The sequence below is a fragment of the Nannobrachium achirus genome (assembly GCF_963921795.1).
Source record: "Nannobrachium achirus genome assembly, chromosome: 23".
NCBI lineage: Eukaryota > Metazoa > Chordata > Actinopteri > Myctophiformes > Myctophidae > Nannobrachium > Nannobrachium achirus.
In genome coordinates, this window is record NC_137830.1 from 34,095,092 (window position 1) to 34,121,794 (window position 26,703).

General features: G+C 43.2%; 1 protein-coding gene across 1 annotated transcript in view; it reads right to left on the minus strand.

Annotated features, from left to right (window-relative positions):
* Positions 1-26,703, minus strand: part of snd1 (staphylococcal nuclease and tudor domain containing 1) — a 460,739-nt gene that overhangs the window by 56,449 nt on the left and 377,587 nt on the right. Inside the window, exons 19-21 of the mRNA XM_080754108.1 lie at positions 11,430-11,553; positions 6,620-6,689; positions 1,000-1,113 (exon numbers count right to left, since the gene is read on the minus strand). Coding sequence (XP_080610234.1) covers positions 1,000-1,113; positions 6,620-6,689; positions 11,430-11,553 — 308 coding nt within the window. The remainder of the gene's footprint in view (positions 1-999; positions 1,114-6,619; positions 6,690-11,429; positions 11,554-26,703) is intronic.

A 26,703-nucleotide genomic window follows, 5' to 3' on the forward strand; every position in this document is an offset into this window, starting at 1 on the left:
CGATTTACGATATTATCACGCTAATCAAAATCCAAAAAATCCAAAAAACTCACAACGCATATATCTGCTATTTTTTGGCAAAGACATTTGATAGATAGTGAAAGAAAGACTGTATCAAGTACGTATATTATAAGTACCTTTTACCAATTATAGAGAGTTTAAGTGGTACCGGATATGCAGCTCGGCAAATAAAAGGTGAATTGATCCCAGTGCATGATGGCGGAAGATATCACGATAAATTAAATCTCCACGATACGATTATCGTGAGTGTTTTTTATCACGATATACGATAATTTTCAAACTAATTCGTTTTACAATGGAAGCTCATATGTGTACTTTAGTCGAGCTGGCGGTAGAGGGCAGCCTTATGCAAAGAATTACTGTGAATTGGGCCGCTTCGCTTGCCATCCATTCAGAGCATAGAAATGCATTTTCTAGAACAGATCCACAGAAAACAGCCAGGAAGTGATTTGGGACTCCATTATTGTTGACGTGCGGTGGATTTTTGAGAGCAGCATTACGGGAGAAGTTTTTTACTGTACACGGCGGCGCGACCCCTCATCAGCTTACAGTCATCAGAAAACGTAAAAAGAACGAGCCGTATTGGCAACGAGCTGGGTTGAAAATTGGGGCGAACGGGAACGTTCGAAGTAGTAAAAGAGTTAAGCATTCAAATAAAAAGAATGCAAAAGTAGCAGATCTTTAAGCGTTTCGAGCTTGTGGATCTGCTACTTTTGTACCTTTGTGTGTTGCTGTGGTCAATAAAAAAAAAAAAAAAAAAGATAAAGTATGGAGAGGCTTCTGCCCATCAGTGACGATATGAAAAAGTACTACTGTCTGGTTTGTAAAACCAATCTCTGAAAAGGAAAAGGTGTGTGTGTGTGTGTGTGTGTGTGTGTGTGTGTGTGTGTGTGTGTGTGTGTGTGTGTATGTGTGTGTGTGTGTGTGTGTGTGTGTGTGTGTGTGTGTGTGTGTGTGTGAGAGAGAGTGTCCACTTACGTCTTGTGGGACCTGAATGTAGGCCAGGGCGTACTCGGTGGCCTGTGAGGGCAGGGTCCTGGTGCTGAAGGCAGGGGGCATGGCCGCCAAACGGGTGGCCGACACGATCTCTCTCTGTGACGGAAGAGCAGAGAGAAAAGGGAGAGAGGGGGAAACACATGAATGGCTGGAAGGAAGAATACTCTGTTCTCTCCTGCTGAGAACCGACACTGTTGGACCACATTAGAACAATCCCAAAAACCTCAAAGTGACAAGCGGCCACCGCAGGGGGCGCCTCGCCTCACAGAGAGCCTTCAGACCTAAGTGAACGTGACAGCGAACCGAGCGAGAGAGAGAGCAAAAACCCAGATCAATTTCACACAGGAGTCCGGCCCGTTCCTTCTAGTGCTAATGCACTCGCACAGCCGACGGGAGGATAATTTGGGGCGGGGTGGGGGTGTGGTGGGGGGGGCACACTTCTTTACGCGCACCAGTGATGAAGAACGACCGAGGATTGCTTTGTGGAGATGAGAGAAGGAAGGATAGATTTCTTTTTTTTTAGAAAAGGAAAGAAAAGAGAAAGGCGGGCTGAGGTACTTAAAAACATTCAGTGGCAAAGAGTTTTATCTTCTCAACTTCCTTGATGTGCCAACACTTTTGCTGTTTAGAATCAATGCGGTACTTTCACTCACAGTGTTGTCTTAGTCTTTTTATTTTTAATTTAGAGTTGCCAATTATTGTTACCCCTTTATTCTTCCAATTTAGTAGGTAATGGTATTACAGTGAGCGTGTGTGTGCGCGCGTGCGTGTGTGCGTGTGTGTGTGTGTGTGTGTGTGTGTGCGTGTGTGTGTGTGTGTGCGTGTGTGTGTGTGGTGGCAGTAGCAGCCAATTAACCATCCCTCTACATGTTTCTGTGTTGCCCTTTATTAGACCCTACAGTTGTTTACTCTTTTTATTATAATTATATTTGCTTTACTCCTGGTTGCATCTTGTTTCCCGTACTATATTTCTCCTGTGTTTAAAAAAAAAAAAGAAAAAAAAGTAGTAGAACCGCTGCTCCTACACTTGGAAAGGAGTCAGCTTAGGTGGTTTGGGCATCTAGTACGGATGCCCCCCCGAGTGCCTTTCCCAGGAAGGTCCTCGATGCACGTCCCACTGGGAGGAGACCCCGTGGCAGACCAAAGACCAAATGGAGGGATTATACCTCCAAACTGGCTTGGGAACGCCTTGGCATACTCCCTGAGGGAGTGGAAGTTGCTCGGGATAAGGAAATCTGGAATTCTCAGTTGGAAATGTTACCCCCGCGACCCGATTCCGGATAAGCGGTTGAAGATGGATGGATGGATAGAAGAATAACACGGGAAGGGAGGGGTAGGTGGCATGCATGAGTGAAAAGGCTATGTGTGTGTGTGCACGTGCAAGATAGTGGGTATAATAGGCCAGTCAATCTAAGCTAAAAAGGGGCATGACCCAAAATAAATTGCAATAGTAATCATTCAGGGTTTGTTATGATCCTTAGGGTCATCCAAAACACATGTTAAAAATCTTCCAAAATATTCTTAGTGGATCAAGGTAAATTCAGGGGGTTCAAGTTTGGGTCCCTTCAAAAAAAAAAAGAAACTGCAGTGACAACTGCTTCCCTCCCCAGGCCCCACCATCACCGTACATTTTGTTTGTATACTACAAGGATTCCCAACCTTTTCAGGCTGCGACTTTATCCAAAGCCCTTGGTGTGCGCATTAGAAAAGCTCTTTACAATGTGCATTACATTCACCCAGAACTGAGATAATGTACAAATGTAAACAAAGGGACCAGGATTGTACTGTGCACAGAATGGTCTTCATGTACTCCGAGTCTGAGTGCACTCAAGTTTCACACTTTCATATTACTGTGCTACAAGCTGGTCCCAGAGGCTAGAACCATTATACATTCTTAAAAAAAAAAAAAAATCTGCGAACATTCTTGATAAAAGAAATAAGAGAACAAATACCTATTGTACCATCACTCAAAAGTATAAATTATTGACTTTTGACAGTTTTTTGTTTTGCAGATACGAGCCTGGTGGAAAAGTGCAGAGCAGCAAATAAATGGAACTCAATTTCCACTCATATCAGAGAAATGTACAGGCTTCAGTGTTTTTTAAAACAACTCTTAAAACAACATGGCTCAAGAAGACAAACACATCACGTCTCTCTCATCTAAACCTTTGTATGGAACAGACTGTTTTACAACAAGCACTGTATGAAATCTATGTTTTATAAAGATGTCATTTATACTGTAGGTCAGTGGTTCTCAAAGTGAGGTCTGGGGACCCCTGGGGGTCCTTGAGGGGGTTCCAGGGCGTCTCCAGCAAAATTAAGTTATTATAGCATCAAAACCAGTTTAACCCTACAGTATATACATCTAGTAATTGAAAATAGCTTATTGCAACCGTAGGTCGCATTTAGTATGAAAACATGCAGATCATGTGCGTCACAACTCATGTCACGCTCCATATATGGCCAAGATTCCTGGTGTCATCAATATTAAGAGAAGGATATGAGGGTACCGATATGAAGGTATGAGTTAAGCCCATATTTGGGAATGCCCAAATTGTGTCTCATGATGATAACCAGTGTGGTTGTCACGAAGCGAGTCACACTTGCAAATTAATTCTGGTCTTGTCCCTTTTATGCCCATATAAGAAATCCCTGATGTCATAATATTAATCCCATATCTGGGAATGCCCATGTATGGACATATTGTGTCAGTCTCTTGTTTCAGCACGACCTGCTTCTTGCCCTTAGGGCGTCTTAATGGTATATAGGGGTAACTGCCCTGTTTTTGACTGTGTATTATATTGTTTGCTTTGCTTTTAATATCGTTTTGCCGAGGGACTGCATCATGTAAATTAGATACAGCAGTTTGTTGTGCATGGTCGCCATTAAATGTAAACATAAATGTAATTAAATTGGGGAAATGCAGCTTTTTGGCTCATTCTCAAACCTATATATATATATACAAATGCTACATCAAATATTCACCAATTATTTATATATTTGCTCAGTGAGTTGAATATTATCTTGGCCAGTCTTACTTATATTGTAATTGAGCATTTGCAATGTACTAAAAAAGCTGTATATAAATCTAACACACACACGGCCCCAGGAGACCCCTGTTTATGTAGGACAACAGTTAAGTTTAATGACCCTTAGTCTGTGGTTAATGTGTTCTTTAAATTAGCTAGATAGACCTAAAGAATTTATTAGGGCAAAAAAAAGGGAGATTTATTTAAGCCATAATACAGTTTGAGGACACCGCAAATGTGTCTCTTTTTAAGTTCCTAGTTATCTGTATGACAATGATCTTTACTTTGCAAGGTTTTAAAGGTTCTACACCATGCATTTAAAAAATATTTATATAACATTGTGTCCCAAAAATGTTTTTCAAAAGGTTTGAGGCTAAATTACCACTCCTGAATAGAGAGCCCCTGTCATTTCTGCCTGGCTTTCAGAGCATTTTCAGCTGCAGTACCACCTAGTCCTGAGTGGGAGGACTGCGCTATTGAGCCAATTTTGGCCCCACACTCCTCCCCACCTCCTGCTCAGCAGGCCTGCCCACCCCTCCCCAACCCTCTCCCAGCTCCTCCTGCCTCCTTCTCAGGCCTGCCCACCCCTCCCCAACCCCCACTCAGCACAGCAGTAGGTCCCGATTGTGATGTCACAATCGGTCCTAAAATCAGCCCGTTCTGAGACCTGCTTACATAAATCTGCCTATAAACTGAGAAAGACACAATGGTCAGAAATAGGACTTTGTGAGGATAGAACTTGCTGGTGGGACACAAAAAAAAAATACATAAAAAATGGAAACATTGAAATGCATGGTGTAGAAAAAAAAAACAGCCATGACTGTTTTAAATATTATTATGATCATTAAAATCCCAGTGTTTTTCTTTTGATAGAGGGAACATTTTCATCAGAAAACTGACAGTGACAGACAGGGCATGCGAGGTTGACAAAGACAGCACATTTAAAGAGTAAAAATAATTGGCTACACACAATCTCCGCTAAAGTGATTTAACTACTTAAAAGACGTGGGGAAAAATGTGTTTTTCACACTTTTAGAGCATAACCGCAGTCATAATGAGAACATATCTATTATTACCACCATTTCTTTAAACGCAGTTTGGTGTCCAGTTCTAATTGCCTTATTGCCAATTAAGTCCCTAAAAGTTGAGTTTTTATTACTTCTGTAAATGCAAACGTACAGCATGGTGACATAGACTTATGAATATAAATGAATGTTGATTTCATTCACCTAAAAAAAAATAATAATAATTGGATATTCAATAATAGCAGATGTACATTCATGCTGTGCTGCGAGTTTGTACATCTGACATTTTTGTAAAAAAGGAAAAAAAAACTAAAAAACTTGAGAAGTAGTGATTTAGAAGGCATTCGTAGAATTGGTCAGGTCTTAATGTGTAAAAAACTAAAAACAAATGAAATAATCTATGTTGGTGCAGACTGACTGGTGGTGTGCTCCTTTGGCCTGGGAGAATCCCCCTTCCAGCAGCCTGCCAGGATGCGTCTGCCAGCTGAACCCAGCTCCACCCCCCCCCCACACCACACACGCTATGAGGTCACTCATATTGTAGGTCACACATAATGCACGCACACTACCGCACATTGCATCATGGGTAATCTCCCACGGGCTGACGACGGACCGGCCGGATGGGCCACTTTGTGGTGCCTGGGTGGGTGTGGGTGGGTGGGTGCGCACGGGTGAGTGGACAAGCACATGTGCACACGCATGAGCGCGCACACAAACACTCTCGTCAAAAGGACGCAGCACTTTCGTGTTTTTTGAGATCAAGGAAGAAGCGGGGTGGGGGGGGGGATGTAAGTGAGGAAATGGAGAGTGGCGAGGGCTTTTGTTTTGGACAAAAGGAGGAGTATGGTTGCAACTAACCTCGCGTAGCCAGGCTTACTCATCTGCGAAGGGAAAAGCCTGGTCACGACATGAGGCAGAGAGTGCTTAGAAAGGTGGGACTTCCGTTGTGTGAATTTCCCTGGATGTTGTCATTTTTTAGCCTGCTTCCAGACAGTGGACTGTTTCTCTGGTCTGGAGCTGAGTACATGAATCGGCAGTTATCAGCCAAAATTTTCGGCTGCTCCAATGAGCGCGGGGGGTGGGTCTAACGAATATCCAATCAGCGCCGCAGCCCGTCAAGCGACGTCATCATCAGAGCGTCATCATTAGAAGACGAGGTGCTCACGTGGGTGCTCACGAGGAGACCTGTAGTGAGCACCCCTCCCTTCCAGAAATCGCCCACAATAGGGCACAGTTTCAGACTACTGCGTGAGCTGAGTCTGAGATCAGGCTAGTCATTTTTCACTGTGTTAGAAATAAAATTCCGGTATTCAAGTCTCTCTCTCCCTCTCCTCTAGGGCTGAAGTGGTTAATGTTTGTAATAAAAGCGGTAATGCAGTAATGTTAATAAAAATACCTTAAAATTGTAGCTAAGTGCAGTACTTGGGTAAATGTTCTTAGTTGCTATCCACCGCTGAGCCCCCGCTATCAGCCCACTCCGCCGTTTGACCGGAGGCGCACAAGGTAAAAAACGAAATAAAATAAAAGTCAAACACAAGTTACACTCACGTTGCCATAGTCGATGTAGAACACATGGACCCTGGATGGTGACTCGGCTTTTTCCACTCTGGCTCTGTACCTGAGAGAGAGAGAGAGAGAGAGAGAGAGAGAGAGAAAGAGGCAGGGAGGGAGAGAGGTAGAAAGAGTGAGAGATACAGTGACAAAACAAAGATAGGGAGAGACAAATAGAGAGAGGAGATAGTATAATAGAAAGAGAGCGAGAGAGAGAGAGAGAGAGAGAGAGAGAGAGAGAGAGAGAGCGAGAGAGAGAGAGAAGCACAATGAGAAGAGTAAATGATTCTGTACTTATTTCCCAGGAGAGAAAGTCACTGGAGCATGAACCTGTTGTTATCTGCGCAGAGGGGCGATAGAGAGGAGGAGGAGGAGGAGAGGGAAGGAGTGATGGGTGACCCTGCTGTTACATCGTTCCATCAACATCATAACCACAGTGACTGATACTAGGGTTGGGGACGGTAACCGCCGTACCGCGGTATACCGCGGCCTACCGCGGTGTCAGGGTCCTTACCGCGGTCAAAAAAGACAATAAAGAGGCAATTTTTTATTGAGAACGAGCGAGTTTTAAAACGGGGGAGAAGCAAGGACCGCATGCGCTCCATGCCGCTCTGCTCTGGGCCGCGTACCACATGTTTGGAAGCTTAATGGGCCATCAGTTTCCTTTTCATCGAAAATGAAACTAACGCTAGACCCTAGGTATTGCCGGAGACAGAGAAATCCACACTGGACACTGACTGGAGCAGCTGTCTCGTAGCAGGCAGCAGCGTTAAACTTTCTCCATTATCCACAAGACACAAGTATGTTTATACATACCTTGCAGATTATTTTTTATTCATACAGACAGAGCGCGAGCCGTGAGGACTAAAACCGAAAATGAAACCAGCTTCTACTTTTTCCAACACGTCGCTGACTCCGTCGGCGATTTTACAACCTTTTGTGTCAAGTCTTGTAACTAAAACCTGTCACTCAATCAATGCAATTTGAGACGTGACTTTACAGAATCAATGTAGCCTACACGATCTACCTGGCTGTCTCTCATCTGGTTGTTCACACACAGCGTACTGTGTCTGAAAAGCAGAGGCGTCAATTGGGTATGGCAAGCTATGGCAGCTGCCATACCTTGGCTACAGGGGGAAATAATAAAATGTACTTTTCATTGTGCCTGTTGCTAAGGAGGGCGCGCGTGCAAGAAGTCATGTTGCCATACCTTAGCCTTTTCTGAACTGACGCCACTGCTGAAAAGCCCCTGTAGCCTACGTTACTATAGTAACCCGACAGTGCAGAGATCTACAAGCTCAGAACGCGTCGTGGATGCAACGTGTTGTGAGCTTGTAGATCTGCTCCTTTCAAAGCCAGACCCGCTGTGCTGTACGGGGATGTATAAATCAGGCTGTGGAGCGGCAAATTCTGGGCAGATGATTGGAATATTTTGGCGTATCGCCGAACTTTAATTGATAGATACGGGGGTGCGGTAATTACCGCAATCCCGGCGGTAAATGGGACGACGGTAACCGCGATAACAAAATGTCGATACCGAGCCAGCCCTAACTGATACGGTACGTGGACCGTGGTCAAATGTCGTCATTGTAGAAGAAGCCTCTGTTGTCGAACTTGTTCTCAAGAAGACATATAGGCAACACTAGACAGTCAGACCTTCCTACGGTCTGCCCATCATCATTCGCCTGACCCTCAAATGAAAACAGGACACGTTGGCAGAGAGCCAGAGACCACCGGAAACAAAACTCAGACCCTCAAGATTAGGGAATTGCAAGTTGTTAGGGACGGCAGTGGCTCAGGGGTAGAGAAACCATCTTGGAAAACCGAGGGTTCCCAGTTCGATTCCGGGCTCCCCCAAAGTTAGTGTGGAAGAGTCCTTGAGCAACCCCTAGTTGCCTTGCATGGTTTCCTCCACCATCGGTGTACTGTATGTGAATGTGTGAATGTAATGCACTATCACTGTAAAGCGCCTTGGATAAAGGCCCTATATAAATCCAACATTTACCATTTACTTTACCACACAATAGGTGTGTTTCCATAAAGCCTTTTTTTTTTTTTTTTTTTTATCCCACAATTTTGTAACCCATTTTTCACCCAGTGCTAATTGCCTATGTAATCCTGGGCTCTGCTCTCCCTCTGCCGCGCCTGGGGAGACAACGGACTGACCTCATGCTTCCTTCTATGCATGAGGAGTCCAAGTTGCTTCTTTTCACCTGACAGTGGAGATTTCCCTGGTTTGGACGTAGCGCGTGGAAGGAACACGTTATTCCAACCAGTTCCTTTCCCCTCCATCAGGCGCCCCGGCTGGCCAGGGGGAGGCATTATTGAGACCAGGATTACGTGCATGTTTTTGTGAGGGTATCAACCCTAGGAGACACGGGGAGAACATGCAAACTCCACACAGAAAGGCCCTATCGCCAACCCCACCTAGGGTGTGGGCGCTGATGACACGGAGGAGGAACACGCCGCCAGCGCCCACAGCGTCCCCCGGCGGGAATCGAACCCAGGACCTTCTAGCTGTGAGGCGAAGCACTAACCACTGCGCCACCGTGCCCCTCCATAAAGCCTTTTAATGCGCATTAAGGCTTTTGCACATAAATCTTTTTATGGAAATAATTCAAAATTCGAATAAACTTTCTTAATTCGTGAAAACATTTATCCGCTTGGAGGAGGTGGATTTTGAGGCGTTATTGAAAAAACTAAATGCACATCAGTGAATGGAAACGGGTCAGCCAATAAATGCGAAATAAATAAACCGTTTTCCCAAGTGCCAGCTCAGCTGTAGCTCTTTAGAGACTGTTGTGCAAAGACAACCTCCGACAGAACTTAAAACAAAGATTTGTTCAACGCAAACTTATAACAAACTGTCTCAGTATCACGTTCAGTCTCTGACTCTAAGCACAACGGTGAGGGGCAGTGGTGGGCAATGAGGTAGGGAGTGCTACACTAATTTGAATGACACTCGCAGATGGATACAGGCTAAATTCGCTTTGTCTTAATGTGCATTTCTGATAATTCACTTCCTATTTTCGAAGAGGTTTATGGAAACGCAACTATAGACACCCAAAACACAACAAAGATAATCAACTAACTTTAGAACAGCTCCTACCCCCAAACTAAAAATATAGACAAAGACATCCTAAGTTGTCACCTGAAAGCACTTTGAATGAAGGAGAGGAAGTAGATCAGGGTTCCCCGATTAGTTTTCCTCAAGGGCCGACTTATGTCTAGGGTACCAAGCCGAGGGCCACAGCATTGCAGGGGGCGATGGTGGCGTTCCCGCTACTCCAGCGACAGTTCAGATATCGTCGTTGTCGGGTGAAAATCTTGTATGTCCAAAACAGTTTGTTTTGCATTTATCATTTTAAAAATTATTACAACTAGTGAAAACAGCCGATCTACAAGCACACAACGCCTCGCACCGCAAATGGCCCGCGGGCCGCCTATTGGGGAACCCTGAAGTAGATGATGCGGGAGAGGAGGGGATGAGAGAAAAAGCACAGAAGGAAGAAGAGCAAAGGAGGAAGGAAAGAGGAGTAATCCAGGGTTGAAGGGAGGCCACCCGTGTTTGGAGGGATCGGTTGTTTTTTAATCAGTTTGGTGTTTATCCATTCTTTCTCTCTCCTCCTCGGTCACCTTCTAGACAAGGCCCAAAGTCATCGGTGCACACGCACAGTGATTAGCTGTCTCACTCGCAAGAACACACACACACGCACACACACACACACACACGCACACACACATAGACGCACGCACACACCTTACTTCCACTTTATCAGTGTGACTTCCATCTATGCCCGTGACCATCTGTAAACGTCCAGTGAGGGGACTAGGTGAAAAAGTGTGTGTCTGTGTGTGTGTGTGTGTGTGTGTGTGTGTGTGTGCATTCTGTGGTGTGTGTACCTCTCCAAGCTCCTGGCTAATTCTATCTAAATGGCTCTCTCGAAGCAGTGAGCTAATTAGAGAGAGCGCGCGTCTGTCTTTCTGTTCTTTAACGCAGTGCAGGTTTAAATTAGGACGAGGCTAAAAATAATAAGGAAAGTCAGGTATTTTACTTTGAAAGGGAAGATGATAAAAAAGAAGGCTTTTTTTTATTAATGGAGGAGGAGCGTGACTCAACGTGTGTCATAATAAAAATAGCAATTTCCCCCCCGCTCATCTGTTTTTTTTTGTTTTTCGGGGATAAATGTGTCACGGCTTAAAGCAACGCTCTTGTTCATCCTATTAAAAACCTCGGCAGGCAGATTGGGAACTGCGTGACGAGTCAGCGCTCAACTCTGACCTTGATAACAACGGTGTGCGGAGAAGGTCTGTGTGACAGCGAGAGAGAGTGCACGCGCACACACACACACACACACACATGCGCGCGCGCGCACACCAGTAACCGAAGAGCCCTCAGGACTACAGCCTAATTAGTAATCATATATCGTTGCTGTCGGGTGGAAACCTTGTCGTCCAAAACGCTTCCTTTTTTTAAACGTTATTTTAAGTTTGTAGATCGTCTTTTTTCACTACTTTTGTGTGACGCTCTTATATGATGAAGTAGGACATTAATATACGAAAAAAGGTTTCTGCCCGAAAGCAATGATGTATTTTTTAGATTTTATGTCGGATTAACCTAACCCTGTATACAATACTTCCATCTTCTGATGGATACTGTACAAATAGCAGATCTACCGTCTCGCGTTGCATTGCAAGTCTGTGGATCTTCTAGATTCACTATTTTAGAAAGATTTGCGCAAAAGAAGCTCAAGGTGGTAAGGTTTCGGCAAAGTGCGTGCGTGCGACCGCGCGTCTGGGAACGTACCACTCTCCGTCAGCGAACTTGGCAAGGCAGTAATCTCCTCTGCGTGCGGCGTAAGATCCTTCTACTGGCGGCTGGGCAGCGATCTCCGCCCGCATGGTCTCCATCAGGCTCTCCAACTGGGCTCCTGATAGACAGACAGACAGACAGACAGATTTTCTTGTTATGTTTGGTCGCTTGAAAGGTCATACATGTGATTTCTCACGCAATGGGGCAAGGAGGCTTCATTTGTTTAGAGCAAATCTCAACAACAAGGCAATTCAAAGAACTTACTAGAAAACATTAAGAGCATTAGGACGAAGTGCCATCAGAATACAATTCAAAATAACTAAATAATTAATGATAAAGAGAATAGAAAATTGGAATAATATGCTATAATAAAACAGATACAAAAATGTGAATAAGGTTACAGTGCAGCTCAAGAAATGAAATCAAAAGCCTCTGTAACAAGGCAGCAGCGACCAGAAAAGGTCTTCAGCTTTCATTTCAGAGAACTGAGAGTGGCAGCAGGCCTGCAGAATTCTGGGAGTTTGTTCCAGATATGTGGTGCAAAAAAATAAGGGGAAAAAAAAGAACACTGCTTCTCCACGCTTCTTTGAAAACCGCATGTCAGTTCTTGTAGAATTGTATTACAAGCCTTATACCACCAAGTCTAACCAGCCACCCTGCCTCGGAGAAGTCAACGCGACACAAGGCGATATACATACAGACAAAGACAAATAACCCACGTCCACCCTGCTAGAACAGACTATTCCAAAGCAATTCAAACTCCATTTTAAAAGTTCTGTTAAAGGGAAGAAAAGTCTAAGCAGCCAATTTGGTGGCCCAGAACTACTCCGCTTACACCCAGTGTCACTCTCCATTGGCTGATCTGCCATACGGATCTTATTTATGCTCCGTCGTACGCAAGTTGAACCCTCGCATCCCTATTCCGAGGAGAGCTTTAGACAAACATAGCAGATCTACAAGCTCAGAGGTTTGGTGTAGAGGTGTACAAATATTAGACCAAGTACAGAGTTAATGGCCAAGTTTACTAAGTGTTGAGGATTTAAGTTGTTACATGTCTGAAGATACACATTAATGAACTGTTGACAGTGCTATCAAACAAGTCTATGAAGCCATCTATGAATTGCATGAAAAAAGTTGAATCTGCAACAAGTTTAATTTGTAGTAAACTTGCTTAAACCTGCTTAATCTCCTTATCAGAGAAAAAAACACACACACACACGTTTTGCTATTGCAAAACGCTGAGGAAAAAGGCTACAGACACACGACATATGACATCACTAGACAAATATGATGCTACGTACACTAGGGATGCGAAGATATACCGGTACGGATCGTAATCGCGATACAAACGTCCGCGATACGGTTGAATCGGTACATTCAGTGTGTACCGGTACAATAGACGGCTGAAATCGTGATGGATCGTGCCGTGAGTGTCTGGATCGGTATATTCCGCGATTGTATCGGTTCTTCCATATAGTATTTCATTCTATCCTGTGTTTCCGAGGCGCCATGAATGCACCATCATCAGCCGTTCAACCCCCTCCCCAAAAGCCAGTCTTTAACGCGAGCTGCGACTCGGACAGACGGACAACATCTGCACTCTGCATGCAGGCAACCAGGGAGACAGACAGTGCAGCGAAATGCGAGTGAATCAACAGACGAACTAGCAGCCCCACGGGTTAAAAAAGATAGTTGTACAGTACTTAGCTTTATAACATCCAAGTCCGCTGCGCTGATTTGTTGTCACAGAGTAGCACAGGCTGATCGAGTGATATGTAATCAACAGCCGTTTCTTAGCGAATCTCCGACGGACAATTGATTGAGATCATCTTCTGCGCTATATTAACTGCACACACACAACAACAATGTTGCTGGGTGTTGTAGGACTACTGCTTGCGTTTAAAACAAAGTATTTGTCACTGTTCTACAACTTTCCTGTTGATGCAAGCAACTCTCTCACTTTCTCTGCTGCTAGTTCTGCTCTGCATGGGAAAGAAGCCTAATTTATACATCGGAGTACAAGGGTGTCGCACCTAAAATAGCAGACCTACAAGCTCACAATGCGTTGTGGATGCGACGCGTTGTGAGCTTGTAGGTCTGTTTTAAAACATTTTGGCTATAAAAATTGCATAATCCTGGATATAATATAATATAATATAATATAATAATACAAACCAGGGAGGGACTTTATTGTTTTTCAGGTCAAGGACCCCTTAGCTCAGACAGAGATCAAGCAGGGACCTTCGCTGTAGGCTAGGCATTATAGCCTACTGTATCACACAAATATTTGGCAGGCCCCCTGTAATAACCCTGGATTGGGGTCCCTGACTCCCAGTTGAAGACATATAGGCCTACTAATAATGACATAGGCCTTCTATATGATTAGTTAACAATTCTACAATAGCCAGCAGCTTTGTGTTCTCCCAGAATACTATAGGCCTATGTTGGGTTGTTAGACAGAGCCTAGTACTACAGTGAAACAATAAATTGCCTTGAATTTAAATTTCATAAATGTTTAGTCGCTATGTTTTGTAAATTTGGGGATTTGGGCTTGAATCGTGGTGAATCGTGAATCGTATCGCATCGTATCGGGAACAGGGGTGGATCGCGATGTATCGTATCGGCAGGATTTCAATGTATCGCAATTATATCGTATCGCTGGCAGTGTATCGAGGTCCGTATCGTATCGCCTCAGTGGTCGAGATTCGCATCCCTAACGTACACACATTTTACTATGGCAAAACGCTGAGGAAAAAGGCTACGGACACACGCACAGCCACTTATAGGAGTGGCTTGCACCGCTCAAAAAAAGACCCCTGAATTATGCTTCATCACAAAGCTCACAAATGGAACTCTAAAGCCAGGCTTCTGTGGCTGCCGGGCACCCATTAGTGCCATGCCGTTAATGCTAGCTGTACGCTGCCAGAGAAATACAGCCTGGGCACAGAGAGCCGGCTATCCCGACGGGGCCTTTGTGGGCTATCAAGTCATCGAGCCATTATCATGCGGTGCACAACTATTACGGTGAATTCAAGGCAAAGGAGGACGGGCGGGGAGTCGGACGAATCAGAGAGCCACTCTGCGATTGCGGACCTCGAGTATCGCAAATAAGTGGCGGCCTGATTTGCAGCCATCACTTACAATTGGGGGAGGCTGTATGTGGATTTAATTGAGCCTGTGTGTTTCTCCTCGGGTGTCATTGAGTGTATGTGTATACGCCTAAACACACACTTACCCATCTTTCGGAGTATGTATGTTCTAGGTGGCGTGTGTGCGTGTGCGAGAGAGATGTGTGTATGTGCATGCAATATCTCTCTCTCTCTCTCTCTCTCTCTCTCTCTCTCTCTCTCTCTCTCTCTCTCTCTCTCTCTCTCTCTCTCTATATATATATATATATATATATATATATATATATAGTCACTGTCGGACAGAAACCTCGTATCTCCAAGTTTCAAATTTGTATTTTTTTTTTTTGCTAAGCAAAGCCCTGCTTCATCATACAAGGCGCACATAAGTTGTGAAAACAGCAGTGCACAAGTGTGCTTGTAGATCGTCTGTTTTCACTAGTTTAAATCATTTTTAAAATGATAAATACAAAACAAACGTTTTGGGGCATACAAGGTTTCAGACCGACAACGACGATATATATGTCTGTTCATGTGTGCAGGTATGTGAGTGGATGAGTGAGTGAGTGAGAGGGTGCGCTCACATATGTGTGTGTGGTTGTGTGTGTGTGTGTGTGGGTGTGTGGGTGTGTGGGGGGGGGGGGGGGGAGTGCTTACAGCAGCTACTTTACTAAAGTGGCCCATGTGAACTTACATGGTGATTTGTTGACAGCTCATTTCCATTGATTTCCCCCTGGGGTGGGAATAGGAGGACCGGGGCCATGGGTAATGTACAGACTCTCTAACGTACACGTACGTGCACGGCACGCACACACGCACAGCGAGCACAAAACAGAGCTGCAAGATTAGCACTTTATTGTTCTTTCAAAAGCAATGTTGCAAGGATGCACTGCAGTTTGGCTGCCTATCAAAGAGGCTAAGTTAACTAATTATTAGGGTTGTAACGATACATTTTAACTCATTTTGTGCCCGCGATTTTCGGTCGCAATGATGTCCAGAGTGCCTCACGCAGGCTCCATCCGCTTGCACTCTCTTATTTTGAAAGCCAGAAGTGCCACAGCGTGATCACTTCCGGTCTGACGTCATCGGGTCGTGCGCCGGAACCGATCATTGTTTACGTGGTGCCATGCTGGATTGCAATGGAGCGTTTATACATGTGTTATATAAGCGAGCATCTGCCTCCATCTTCGCTTCTAAAGTGTTGTTTTGAGATAATGGACATTAAAGATGAGATCGGCCGTCCACCTCAATGTTATGGGATGACTATTGTGTGCTCGTGGAGCCGTGATGATGACAAATCAGCGCGGATTTTCGTCTCCGGACATCCGGCCATTCTACTCGGTAATGTACTCAACGTTACAGTAATTTATTACTTTTTGCGCGACATCACGCATTCGGCACTGTAAGTACTCTAGTACTTATTGCGTGACATCACGCAAACGGCACTAGATGAGTTAATAGCGATTCGATACATATCACGATACATGGTTGACGATACGATACATGGACGATATTGGTTCCTTCATGACGATACGATACGATTCAATGATTTAAAATCTATATAGTAACTATTTAGCAAAGAAATTAAATCTGTGTGAAAAGTGTGGATAGTGCAGGTTTTTAAGGGAAACATGTATTATTATGGATATAAATAAGTAAACACAGTCATTATCTGCCAAATACATGGACATTGTATATTGACAAACCTGCACCTTGACATGAACCCAGAGATTAGACACATTTATCGATAGACCAGTGTAGCTATATGGAAAGGAAAAGTAATTAAACCCCTCCTTTAAAATTTTTCTTCTTAAAAATGCTAAATACAATGCCCAAGTAGGCAGTATCGATACAATCGATTCTTTGCACTGCCGATTCGATACAAAATAAAACGATACGATTCAATTTTAGCTGTTTTCATTTCGATATACTTCGATTTTTCAAGTTAAAAACGATATTTCGATACGGTTACTATATCGTTACACCCCTAATAATTATCTATTCTCATGCAATTTTCCAGAAATGCAGTTGTCCAGGGGACGCCGCATTCCTTCAGAGATCAATTCGTTAATTCAGGTCTAAAACATTGTTTTTAGTTCTTAGACTGACGAGTGTCAGTCGCTGTTTGTATTAGGGCATTCACCGAATATTCAAATATTCGAATATCAAAGTCACTATTCAACGTGGTTCACCGAAGAGTTTTTCTCTCTTTTTTTTAAAAGAAATATTATTTCTTCATGGTTTATACAGCTTGGCTAGATAGGAAGTCATAAGAATGAGTTGTCAATGCCCCTGGTGGATGAATTTGTTAATGCTCTATACTGATATCATGCGTCACGTTTCGTCTCCCGGAACTAATTACCAGTGGGAAAAAACAGCGGCCAGCCGACAAACTCCATGTCATGATGGAGGAAGAGCCAGCTAATGCAACTGTCACTTCTAGACCGAGAATTGCTAGTATTTACTGGATGAATATATATATATATATATATATATATATATATATATATATATATATGGGTCAGTGACGTGACGCCCCAAAAAATGTGTTTTTAAAAAAACTTTAAATTGCAGGCATAAAAGTTATTTACTTTTGTTCTACTCACTCTCAACCTTATGGAAATACATTTTGTTTTTAGATATTTTATTGGAATCAGACTTTATTCAGCAGTTTGTTGTACTTGTGCCTAAAATCGTCATATGGTGTGACATGAAAATAATTGTTCATAAAATGAAAATGGAGTACATCTTTCTTAAGTTACTCACTTTATCAAAGTCCTTTATCATAACTAACCAGTGATCCACTATAGTTTTTTGAAAATTAATTATATCTGTATATTTTTTTCATAATCGACACTCTGTGTGAGGCCCATGTTCATGATCTTACAACATATTTTAAATGTATTCTGTCAAAACTTTCTCTAAAATTACACAAATATTTGTGACTCTTCCTGATAATATTCTCTATGTAATCCATAAACATTTTTATGGTTTAATCATTAATAAAGGTATGATTTCTCACTATTTGGAATGTCACACCAAATGATTTAATGTCACACCGTATGATCATATCTTCATGTGTCAAAGCAAACTGTGTTTTAACCTACCTATTAGTGAGTACTGAACTGAACTACTGATTGATTAAACAATTACCCAGGATAACATGGCCTTAATATTTCTGAACAGGATATTATTGTAGGGCTTTAACATGGGATAAGAAAGAATTGTAGTAGTAGATGGATGATGAGGATGTGCACAGGAATGCTACGCACACCTAAGTCTTCTGCCGGCCCACGGCAGAAGGATCCTAAAGGGACAATAAGGCGCATAGCCACACTTGGAGCCAAGGCATTGAAGGCAACATTTTATTAACACCAATTAGTGGAAACAGAACTCAGCATTCAGGTAAATTGCTTTTTTCCGAAGTCTCCTGAACTTGAACACAGCATTTTGTGTTGAACAAATGTAATTAGGAATCATGACATTACACCACATCTCCACTAGCTAAAGAGTGCTGGGTTGCGCAACTCCGAAAATAGCTGATCTACAAGCTCTCGCAGCACAACGTGTTGAGAGCTTGTAGATCAGCTATTTTCGCTAGTTTTGTCTCGGGTCCTACCTTAACACTGTCCACTGTCCAGTCCAGTGAGTGAAAGTACAAAAGTATTAGATCAGATTAGATTATACATTTAGACTGTATTGTACATCAGCCAGTCGTATTTGGTGAGGGTAGCAAACCGGCTGCCTTGTTGCGGTTCTGCTATGCCACAGACAACCTCCTGCTCTTCGTAGAAAATGCAGTCTCGCCCCTTTGGCTCCTCTCTCCTTGCTGGGTCATTGTTTAGTTTCTCCCTGTACTTTCTCGTTCTCTCAGCACTTGTCATTTTCCAGCTGACAAAAGAAAATGCAATGTATAGTTTAAGACAAAGAGAAAATATTGTTTAGATTGAAACAATATGTTAAGGTTTCTGTGAAGGGGTTTCTGCTCTGTCTGATGAATTTGAAGTATCACTGAATGAAGCTAAATTACATTTTATGTAAAAATGTTTAAAACAAATGTTTAAATGTACAAAAGAAACATGGAACTTTGTTATTTGTTGTTATATCTGTAGTTAAATACAGTATAAATCATATGGTGTGACAGTCAAGTCATATGGTGTGACAAGCAGACATGTCACACCATATGATTAAGTGTCACACCATATTACTGTTTTCTCCATTTAGGTTTACCTTGAGGCTACTATGTACACATTAGCATGCTAACAGCATGCTAGCTATAACAAAGCAGCCTAGATCTACATGGAAATATGACCAAAACTTCAAATAACTTAAGCTTTTTTTAAAGAAAAGGTGTCACACCAAAAGACATCCAGAATGGTGAGTTTGTCAACGTTTCAACAAGATGGCATTTCATGAAAATGTTAAAATCATAACTCACCTCAGACACCTGTCTTGCAGTTGTGCTGGGAGTGCTGAATAGCCTTACAGAAGAAGGACCTCTCTAGCCAATAGGTGTCCAAATAATTGCCTGTTTAATTTTTCCAAACTAGTGTCACACCAAATGATTTTGGGTTGGGGGACAAAATGTTTTTGATCAGAAATGACTGAAAACATTATGCTTTGACTTTGAAAAGATATAGGCTCAAAATAGACATTTTTTTTTAGCCTAAATTCATTTTCAAATGATTTTTAGCAATTATTTTTCTTAGTTTTATTCAAGTTCCCACTTTGAGAAACAAGGTCAGGACAGTCACACCATATGAGTTTTGCCATGTTTGGTTGAAGATTCTGAAGAAATGAGGAATGAAATGTTTTAATCTTGAGTAAGTTCACATAAAGCTTAATGTCCTGCACAATATTCAGAAGGTTTTTGACAAATATATTTTTTATTTATACATGTTTGACACCGAGGACAGCGAAAACGTTACGTCACGTCACCCACCCACATATATATTCGAGTATTCGAATACTTTGGGGTATTCGAATTCAAATACTAAAAATCACTATTCGTGAATGCCCTAGTTTGTATGTATACAGTACTGTATGTTTTATGTTGTGCTGTTATACAGATGTGCTATTCCAGCTCTTCAGACTTTCCAGATCTTTTCCTGCGGGAGCTAACGGTGATCCAGATAAAGGTCCACAGCGGTCACAATATGGACATCAACTTTGTTAAATTGTGTTATTGTATGAAGACAAACATATCAAGATGTAGGAAATGCATGTATTTAATTCAGTCTGAACAGAACCAAGGAAAAAAACTGGCCACGTGTTTAAAAAAAAAAATAATGACCGGAGAGGGCGATATCAAAAAGAGAGGCATTGAATCCCACTGCCATCACACATCAAATCCAACCCTGACACCATGTATAAAACAAAAAAAACCTGCACCTCCTCCATATAATGCTTAGATAAATGTCTGTCTTCACAATTCTGACCCTTTACTAGCACTGTTACAGCAGAAGGAGGAGAAAACCTCCACACACATCAGCTCATGCAATGCAATTATTCACGCGTCATCACGGACAGCACTTCACAGAGTATGCAGAGTGTGGCTGTGTTGTGCGTCGAGGTGTGACCTGGATTACAGACTTGCCGTTTGAGCTAGTGGCCCCCGGAGGCAGAACCCACACCACAATATCAACAGCAGCAGCAGGGTTTAGCAGTGGAGGAAAAAAAGGTACTCAAATGTTTTACTTAACCCATTTAGGCCTAGAATTATTGAATGCTTTAACCAGTGAAAAATAGCAGATATACAAGCTCACAGCGCGGCACCGAGTGCCGCGCTGCGAGCTTGTAGATCTGCTATTTTTGAAAAAGTCGTGAAAATGTGTGCAAATCTTTGACTATATGTATTTTCAAAGCGAACGTTTGCAACTCAAATTTTGCTTCTGGGTGGTCCCTGGAACTAAATATTTTGAGATGGGGGTCCGTGGCCAAACACATATCATTTTGGGGGTCCTTCACATGAAAAGGTTTGAGAACCACTGACATAGTAGTCTCTCGAGAACAGACTAACTGAGCTCCATTTAAGTGAAAAGGACCTTTTCTTTGACGATGGCTAACCAGATTGCTGACATAGAAACATAGGTTTTTCAAAAAGTCTTAGAAGGATTCAAAAGAAACTTATAGAATCGGGTCAAAATTCAAATTTTCACGATTTAAAAAAAATAGCAGAGCTACAAGCTCGCGTGCCGCGCTGTGAGCTTGAATATCTGCTATGTTTCAATAGTTAAAGCATAAAATAATGATACACAATAATGTGTACCCGTTCTAAATTTAAAGGGGCCCCACCATGAATTCCACATTTTTGAGCGTTGGTCACAACGCTCCTATACGTGGCCGTGTGTGTGGGTCTGTCTGTCTCCGTCCGTCCGTCCGTGTCTGTATGTAGCCTGGCAGTACCTTTTGTGACCAGACTGACCACACATGTTAAGGGAGGGGCGCTGTTGTTCACACACACACACACACACACACATGGATGGATGGATGGATGATGGATATATATACAGTATTTGTTTTGCTGTTGCGCAGCCTCCACGACCAACGGTCAGTTCACACGGGTGTGATTTTTAATTTCTTTCTTGTTTTTTTGGTCTTCCCAGTGTCTCTTCAATCCATTCAAAATTGTCTTGAATGGATTGACTCTACATCGTTCTCATCGTGGTACCATGCAAATCTTCTCTGTATCGTTCCAATTTTAGACAGCGCCCCGTTGCCAAAAAAGGGCATTTTGGTATTGCATTTGAAATGGCTTGGAATTAAGAGTCAGACAGAACAAGCTAAAGTATAAAATAATGGTTAAACTATTAGCTAAAATCTAAAATGACACAGATTCTTGACGATTCCTATTACAGAAATTGGTGATTTGTCGGGAAATGGCAGCTGGGAAGAGAGAGAGAAGTGCTCTTCTGAGGTTGTGAATACGCCATTAGTTAATCCATTCAGAACGGGTAACACATTATTGTGTATCATTATTTTATGCATTAACTATTAACTCAACCTCTGCCAAAAAAATACCCCTTTGTACCCCTTCCCTGCCATGCCCGAGGAACCCGAAGATTTAACTCATACAGTGCCAGGCGACTTTTAGAGCAACTTTCTCACTATGGGCTTCCCTGCCAAGCGACTTTGGGCGACTTTTACTTAGAAAAAGAAAAAAAAAAAAAAAAAAACTTTTTTTTTTGGACCCCATCAAATCTAGTGAACATGATTTCAATCGCGATTTTGCATGTTCCACCCCCATACAACCCCATCTAACATACAGGGCAGCCATTTTTGTTTACATAACATGTAAAACATAATGGATTATCTCAAGAATGCCTGAACGGATTTCCAATCTTTTTTTTTTGTTTGAAAGCTGTGAACAGCCTGCACAAACATGGTGCATGATCTGTGCATGGGTGTGCATGATCTGTGCACTACAAATTACATGGAAGTCTATGGAGAGGGCTGGCACTAATGCCACTCGAGGGCATTTTTAATTGGCAGTAAGTGAGTTAATAAGCTTTAATTAAAAAGAAATAATTTATCGAAGCGGAACCAAAATAGGCCGGAACTAATGCTCCGTGATCGGTTTCTACACGGACACATTATTGAGCGGACCAGTTAACATTGAGGCCGTGAACCGGAAGCGGATGGTCCGTCGTCTATTTTGGCCCGTTAGCTTTCTGTGTAAACTCCGCGGCTTACAGACGGAGAACTTATTGATCAATTGGAAAAATTTAAAAAGATTTGAGAAGCTGATGGAATACGCGAACACACGATGCATAGCAGTGTCCGATCACGCACGATGGGAACTGGATGAGCGCCCGCGTTAACAGGTAGGAGAAGCCAGCAGTGAAAGACATAGAAAAATCTTCGGGCTCCTCGGCCGTAAACTACGAATGAGTTAAAACATAGCAGATATACAAGCTCACAGTGCGAGCTTGTAGATCTGCTATTTTTGAAAAAAAGTGAAAAATTGAATTTTGACCCGATTCTATAAGTGTCTTTTGAATCCTTCTAAGGTTTTTTGAAAAACCTATGTTTCTATGTCAGCAATCTGGCCAGCCATCGTCAAAGAAAAGGTCCTTTTCACTTACCTGGAGCTCAGTTAGTCTGTTCTTGAGAGACTACTATGTCAGTGGTGCTCAAACTTTTTCATGTGAAGGACCCCCAAACTGATATTTATTTGGCCACGGACCCCCATCTCAAAATATCTAGTTCCAGGGACCACCCAGAAGCAAAATTTGAGTTCCAGACGTTCGCTTTGAAAATACATATATTCAAAGATTTGCACACGTTTTCACAACTTTTTCAAAAATAGCAGATCTACAAGCGAGTGCCGCACTGTGAGCTTGTATATCTGCTATTTTTCAAATAGTTAAAGCATTCCATAATCCTAGGCCTAAATGGGTTAAGATATTTTATGGCGGTCTCCCTCCGGGCCAGACGGCCACCTTCGTTCCCCTTCAAACTGCACTCAGGACGAGGAGGAAAATAACTTCCTCGTAAAACTATCTAAACCTTGGTGTACAGCTGTTGAATAATTTGATTTGTGTGTTTTCTAGCGCAGTGGTTCTCAAACTTTCTCTTTTTTTTTTTTACATTTCAAGGACCCCCATAACTCTTAGGGCAGGGGTCTTCAAGAGGGGGTCCAGGACCCCTAGGGGGTCCTCAGAGTTACTACAGGTGGTCCTCCAAATCTTTGTGTGACAAAAGGTTTTTTCTCCTTTTTAACCACTTGAACCCTAGTGTCCATATTATGAGAACTTTAGCCAAAAATAGCCAATCTACAAGTACGCACGCTCGCTTATACCAGGGTGGGTACACTACACGCACCGTGTACGGTCTGCCATGCATTGTTTGTCAGCGTGTCCCTCCCCCTCCACTGGCCTTTGAAGCGGTTGCCCTCGCCACCGCCGTTTCCCACCACCCCCAGAGGATGAAAGGCCGTCCGCCGCGCTCCGCTCATGCATATTAAACTCTCCAAAATAGCCGGGCGAGCTGCGAGCGCGAGTCCCGCCGCTCCCCCTCATACCGTCATGGAGGCTTAAATGATGGAGAGCTTTAAGCCACTGATACTATCTCAGTGTGTGTGCGCGCGCACGTGCACGTGTGTGTCTTCATCGCCCGCGTCAGTCCGTTTCCACTCCTCCACATGTTGGCTCTTGTTCAATCTTTCATCGATGACAGAGCAGCTTAATATTTCTTCGTCTTCCTCGTCTTCTCGCGCCGCAGTCACCTTAGATGTCCTCCTCCTCCTCCTTCTCTCCTTCACTGAGAGGCTCTCTGTTCTAGGATCCAATTCTCCTTTTCCGCGCCTCCGTCCGCTAGCTTTCTGTCGTGTAGCCATTATTTACCCCTCTGCGCTTTAATGGTTTTTAGTAAACAGCCGTAATAGAATCCAGTGCAGCCTTGAGACGCGCAGCAAAAAGGCCACTTGATTCATTGTTTTCATTGTTCTCCCCCCCCCCGCCCCCACCTCCCTCACACCTCATGCACCTCACTATAATCAAATGTGATCATAATCGCCCCCGAAAATTGTTCTCTCTCTCTCTCTCTCTGTCCCTTCTATCCCTTTCTCTCTTTCCCCTCCAGATCTCTTTCTTTCTCTCTGGTTTGCCGTTTTTTTTTGCCTAATCGCTCCCTCTAATTCCACACTGGGCTCTCTCACAATGTAATTATATATGATTTACAAACAGCTGCAGCCATAATGGCGCATAAACAAATTACAGAGCGGGGGGGGGGGGGGGGGGGGATGATGACTGTCGGGTGGGAATGGAGAGATAAAACTATAGCGGGGGGGACATTGACCAGGAACCTGAGGATTCACTCTGGTCTCCTTTTCTTTTCTTTCTTTCTTTTCTTTTTTGGACCAGAGCCTCGGCACGGCTCGACATGAAATGGACCGACCACTTTTTGTTGGTTTTTTTTCAGCCTCGGCTGGCGTTGCAATTGTTGTTCCAGTTGTCTCTCTGTTGGCTTTGAATTGTATTGCCGCGCGTCTCTCTGATTGCAGCGGAGCTTGATTTGTAAACGGAAACGGGGAGAAAGAAGAGAGGGGAGGGGAGGGGGCGGGATTAATGGGCTGTGACATCAAAGTCCACGGGCCAGTCACAGCACTTTCCTTCCGAGCCTAATTATTCATAAAACTCCAGACCACCGAAGAGCCACTGAATGTTCAAAGTTCCGTTGTTTGGGTGTAATTGAGGTCAGAAAAAAATAATATATGTGTCATGAAACCTTCATCCACTTTAGCCAGTGGTTCTCAAAGTGGATTTCAGGGACTCTCTAGGTTCCTTTATGGGGGTCTAAATTGACCCTTACAAGTCTGTAACTTTGATAGTGTACAAATGGGACCAAATGGACCCTTTGTACACTATCAAAGTTAAGGGAAGTTTGAAATTTGAAACATTTGAGAAACCCTGCCCTATACTGTTGCTGTCTTTGTTTTGTTTTTGTAAATGAACACCACCTTGATCATACATACTATACAGCGTCACACACCAACATCAAAAGTAGCAGGTCTACAAGCTCTTTTACAGATTTTTTCTTTTTCTTTTTTTTTTTATTTCAGCCAGGTTTCCACCCGACAAGGGACGGTCTTCAGTGAAAATAGCAGAAGTGAAATCTGCTATATAGTTTTATTATTCTGTTTTAGCTTGACAAATGTAACTAAACAAGGAAAAAAGATAATATTAATTACATTATACTTTTGAAATGAACAAGACGGTCAGTGTTTTCTTTTTCCTTTAAGTTTCAAAGAGGACAATAAAACATTAATCACGAAAAAAGAGATTATAATTTCAAAAGAAATCTGCTCAAAACAGCGCTTAATGTGGTTAAAACAAAGAAAGGAAAAGAAAAACACATGCTTTTTAATTTATTCTGACCAGAAGCAGGGATAAAACGTATCCCCGCCGGCCATAGAAAAAGAAAAAAAACGAATGACCCGAAGGCAAATATCAAACGCAGAGGCATGGATTTGTCCCTATGCACAGCCCCCCCAGCACCGGGGTCCTGTGATGCATTGCCCATTGAAGTGACTTTGTGCACTGAATGCCAACAGCATGGTGGCTGGCCCGCTGCCCGGCAGAGCTGTGATGTTGTAGGCGTCTGAGCATGTTGACCCCACAGGCCACGTCTCCACTGTAGTCTCTCCAAACTCTCTCCCCGCGCATCCAGGGACGCACAGAGAATGTTACAGAGGCAGGGGCTGACATTTCTAAAAGGGCCTTTTGGTCTCTATAATGCCTCCCCCTGGCCAGCCGGGTGCGCCTGATGGAGGGGAAAGGAACTGGTTGGGATAACGTGTTCCTTCCACGCGCTACGTCCAAACCGGGGGAAATCCCCACTGTCGGGTGAAAAGGAGCAACTTGGACTCCTCATGCATAGAAGGAAGCATGAGGTCAGTCCGTTGTCTCCCCAGGCGTGGCAGAGGGAGAGCAGAGCCCAGGATTACATAGGCAATTGGACTGGGTGAAAATAGGTTACAAAAAATATTTTTTTTAAAAAAGAAAAAAGGGCCTTTTGGTGGAAAAAACGAAAATAGCAGACCTCCAAGCTCACAACGCCTCGCAGAGTGGGCAGTTCAGGAGAGTTTGAACAAGGCTCTTGAATGCTGCCTTCAGGTATTGCATGGAAAGGGGGCATTTGCATTTCTTTCAACATATTAAAAACTGCATTTATGGTCTGGAAAGGGCACTTTTTACAAAAGGATAAAAGGGCGTGGGCTCAAGCCCCCTTTGATGTCTTATGTGTGCACGTGCCTGCTCACATCCCACGAGATCACTTCATTTCGCAGTCAAAATGTCTGTGCGTGCGAGTGTAGTGTACACATCGCTCATATGGTTTCAGACTGAATTTTTAAACTCGCTCGGTCATGATACCAGCGAGTGCGTGTTACCACACATCTTTATTGTACACGCATTGTCGTTGTTGTGCTTAGTGGGCCGCAAGGGCACGGTCTACCAGCATCCGCATCAGCATTGGTGGGGGATGGAGCATAACAAAGTAGAACATACTTTGTTCCAGATCTTACTCTAGTAAATTGTTTCTGTCGGGGGCATAAACCTCTTATCACTATATTCTAACATGTTCCGTTTACTATTCGTAAATCAACGCCCTATTTGATCACGCAACAGCGTCACACAAAAAGC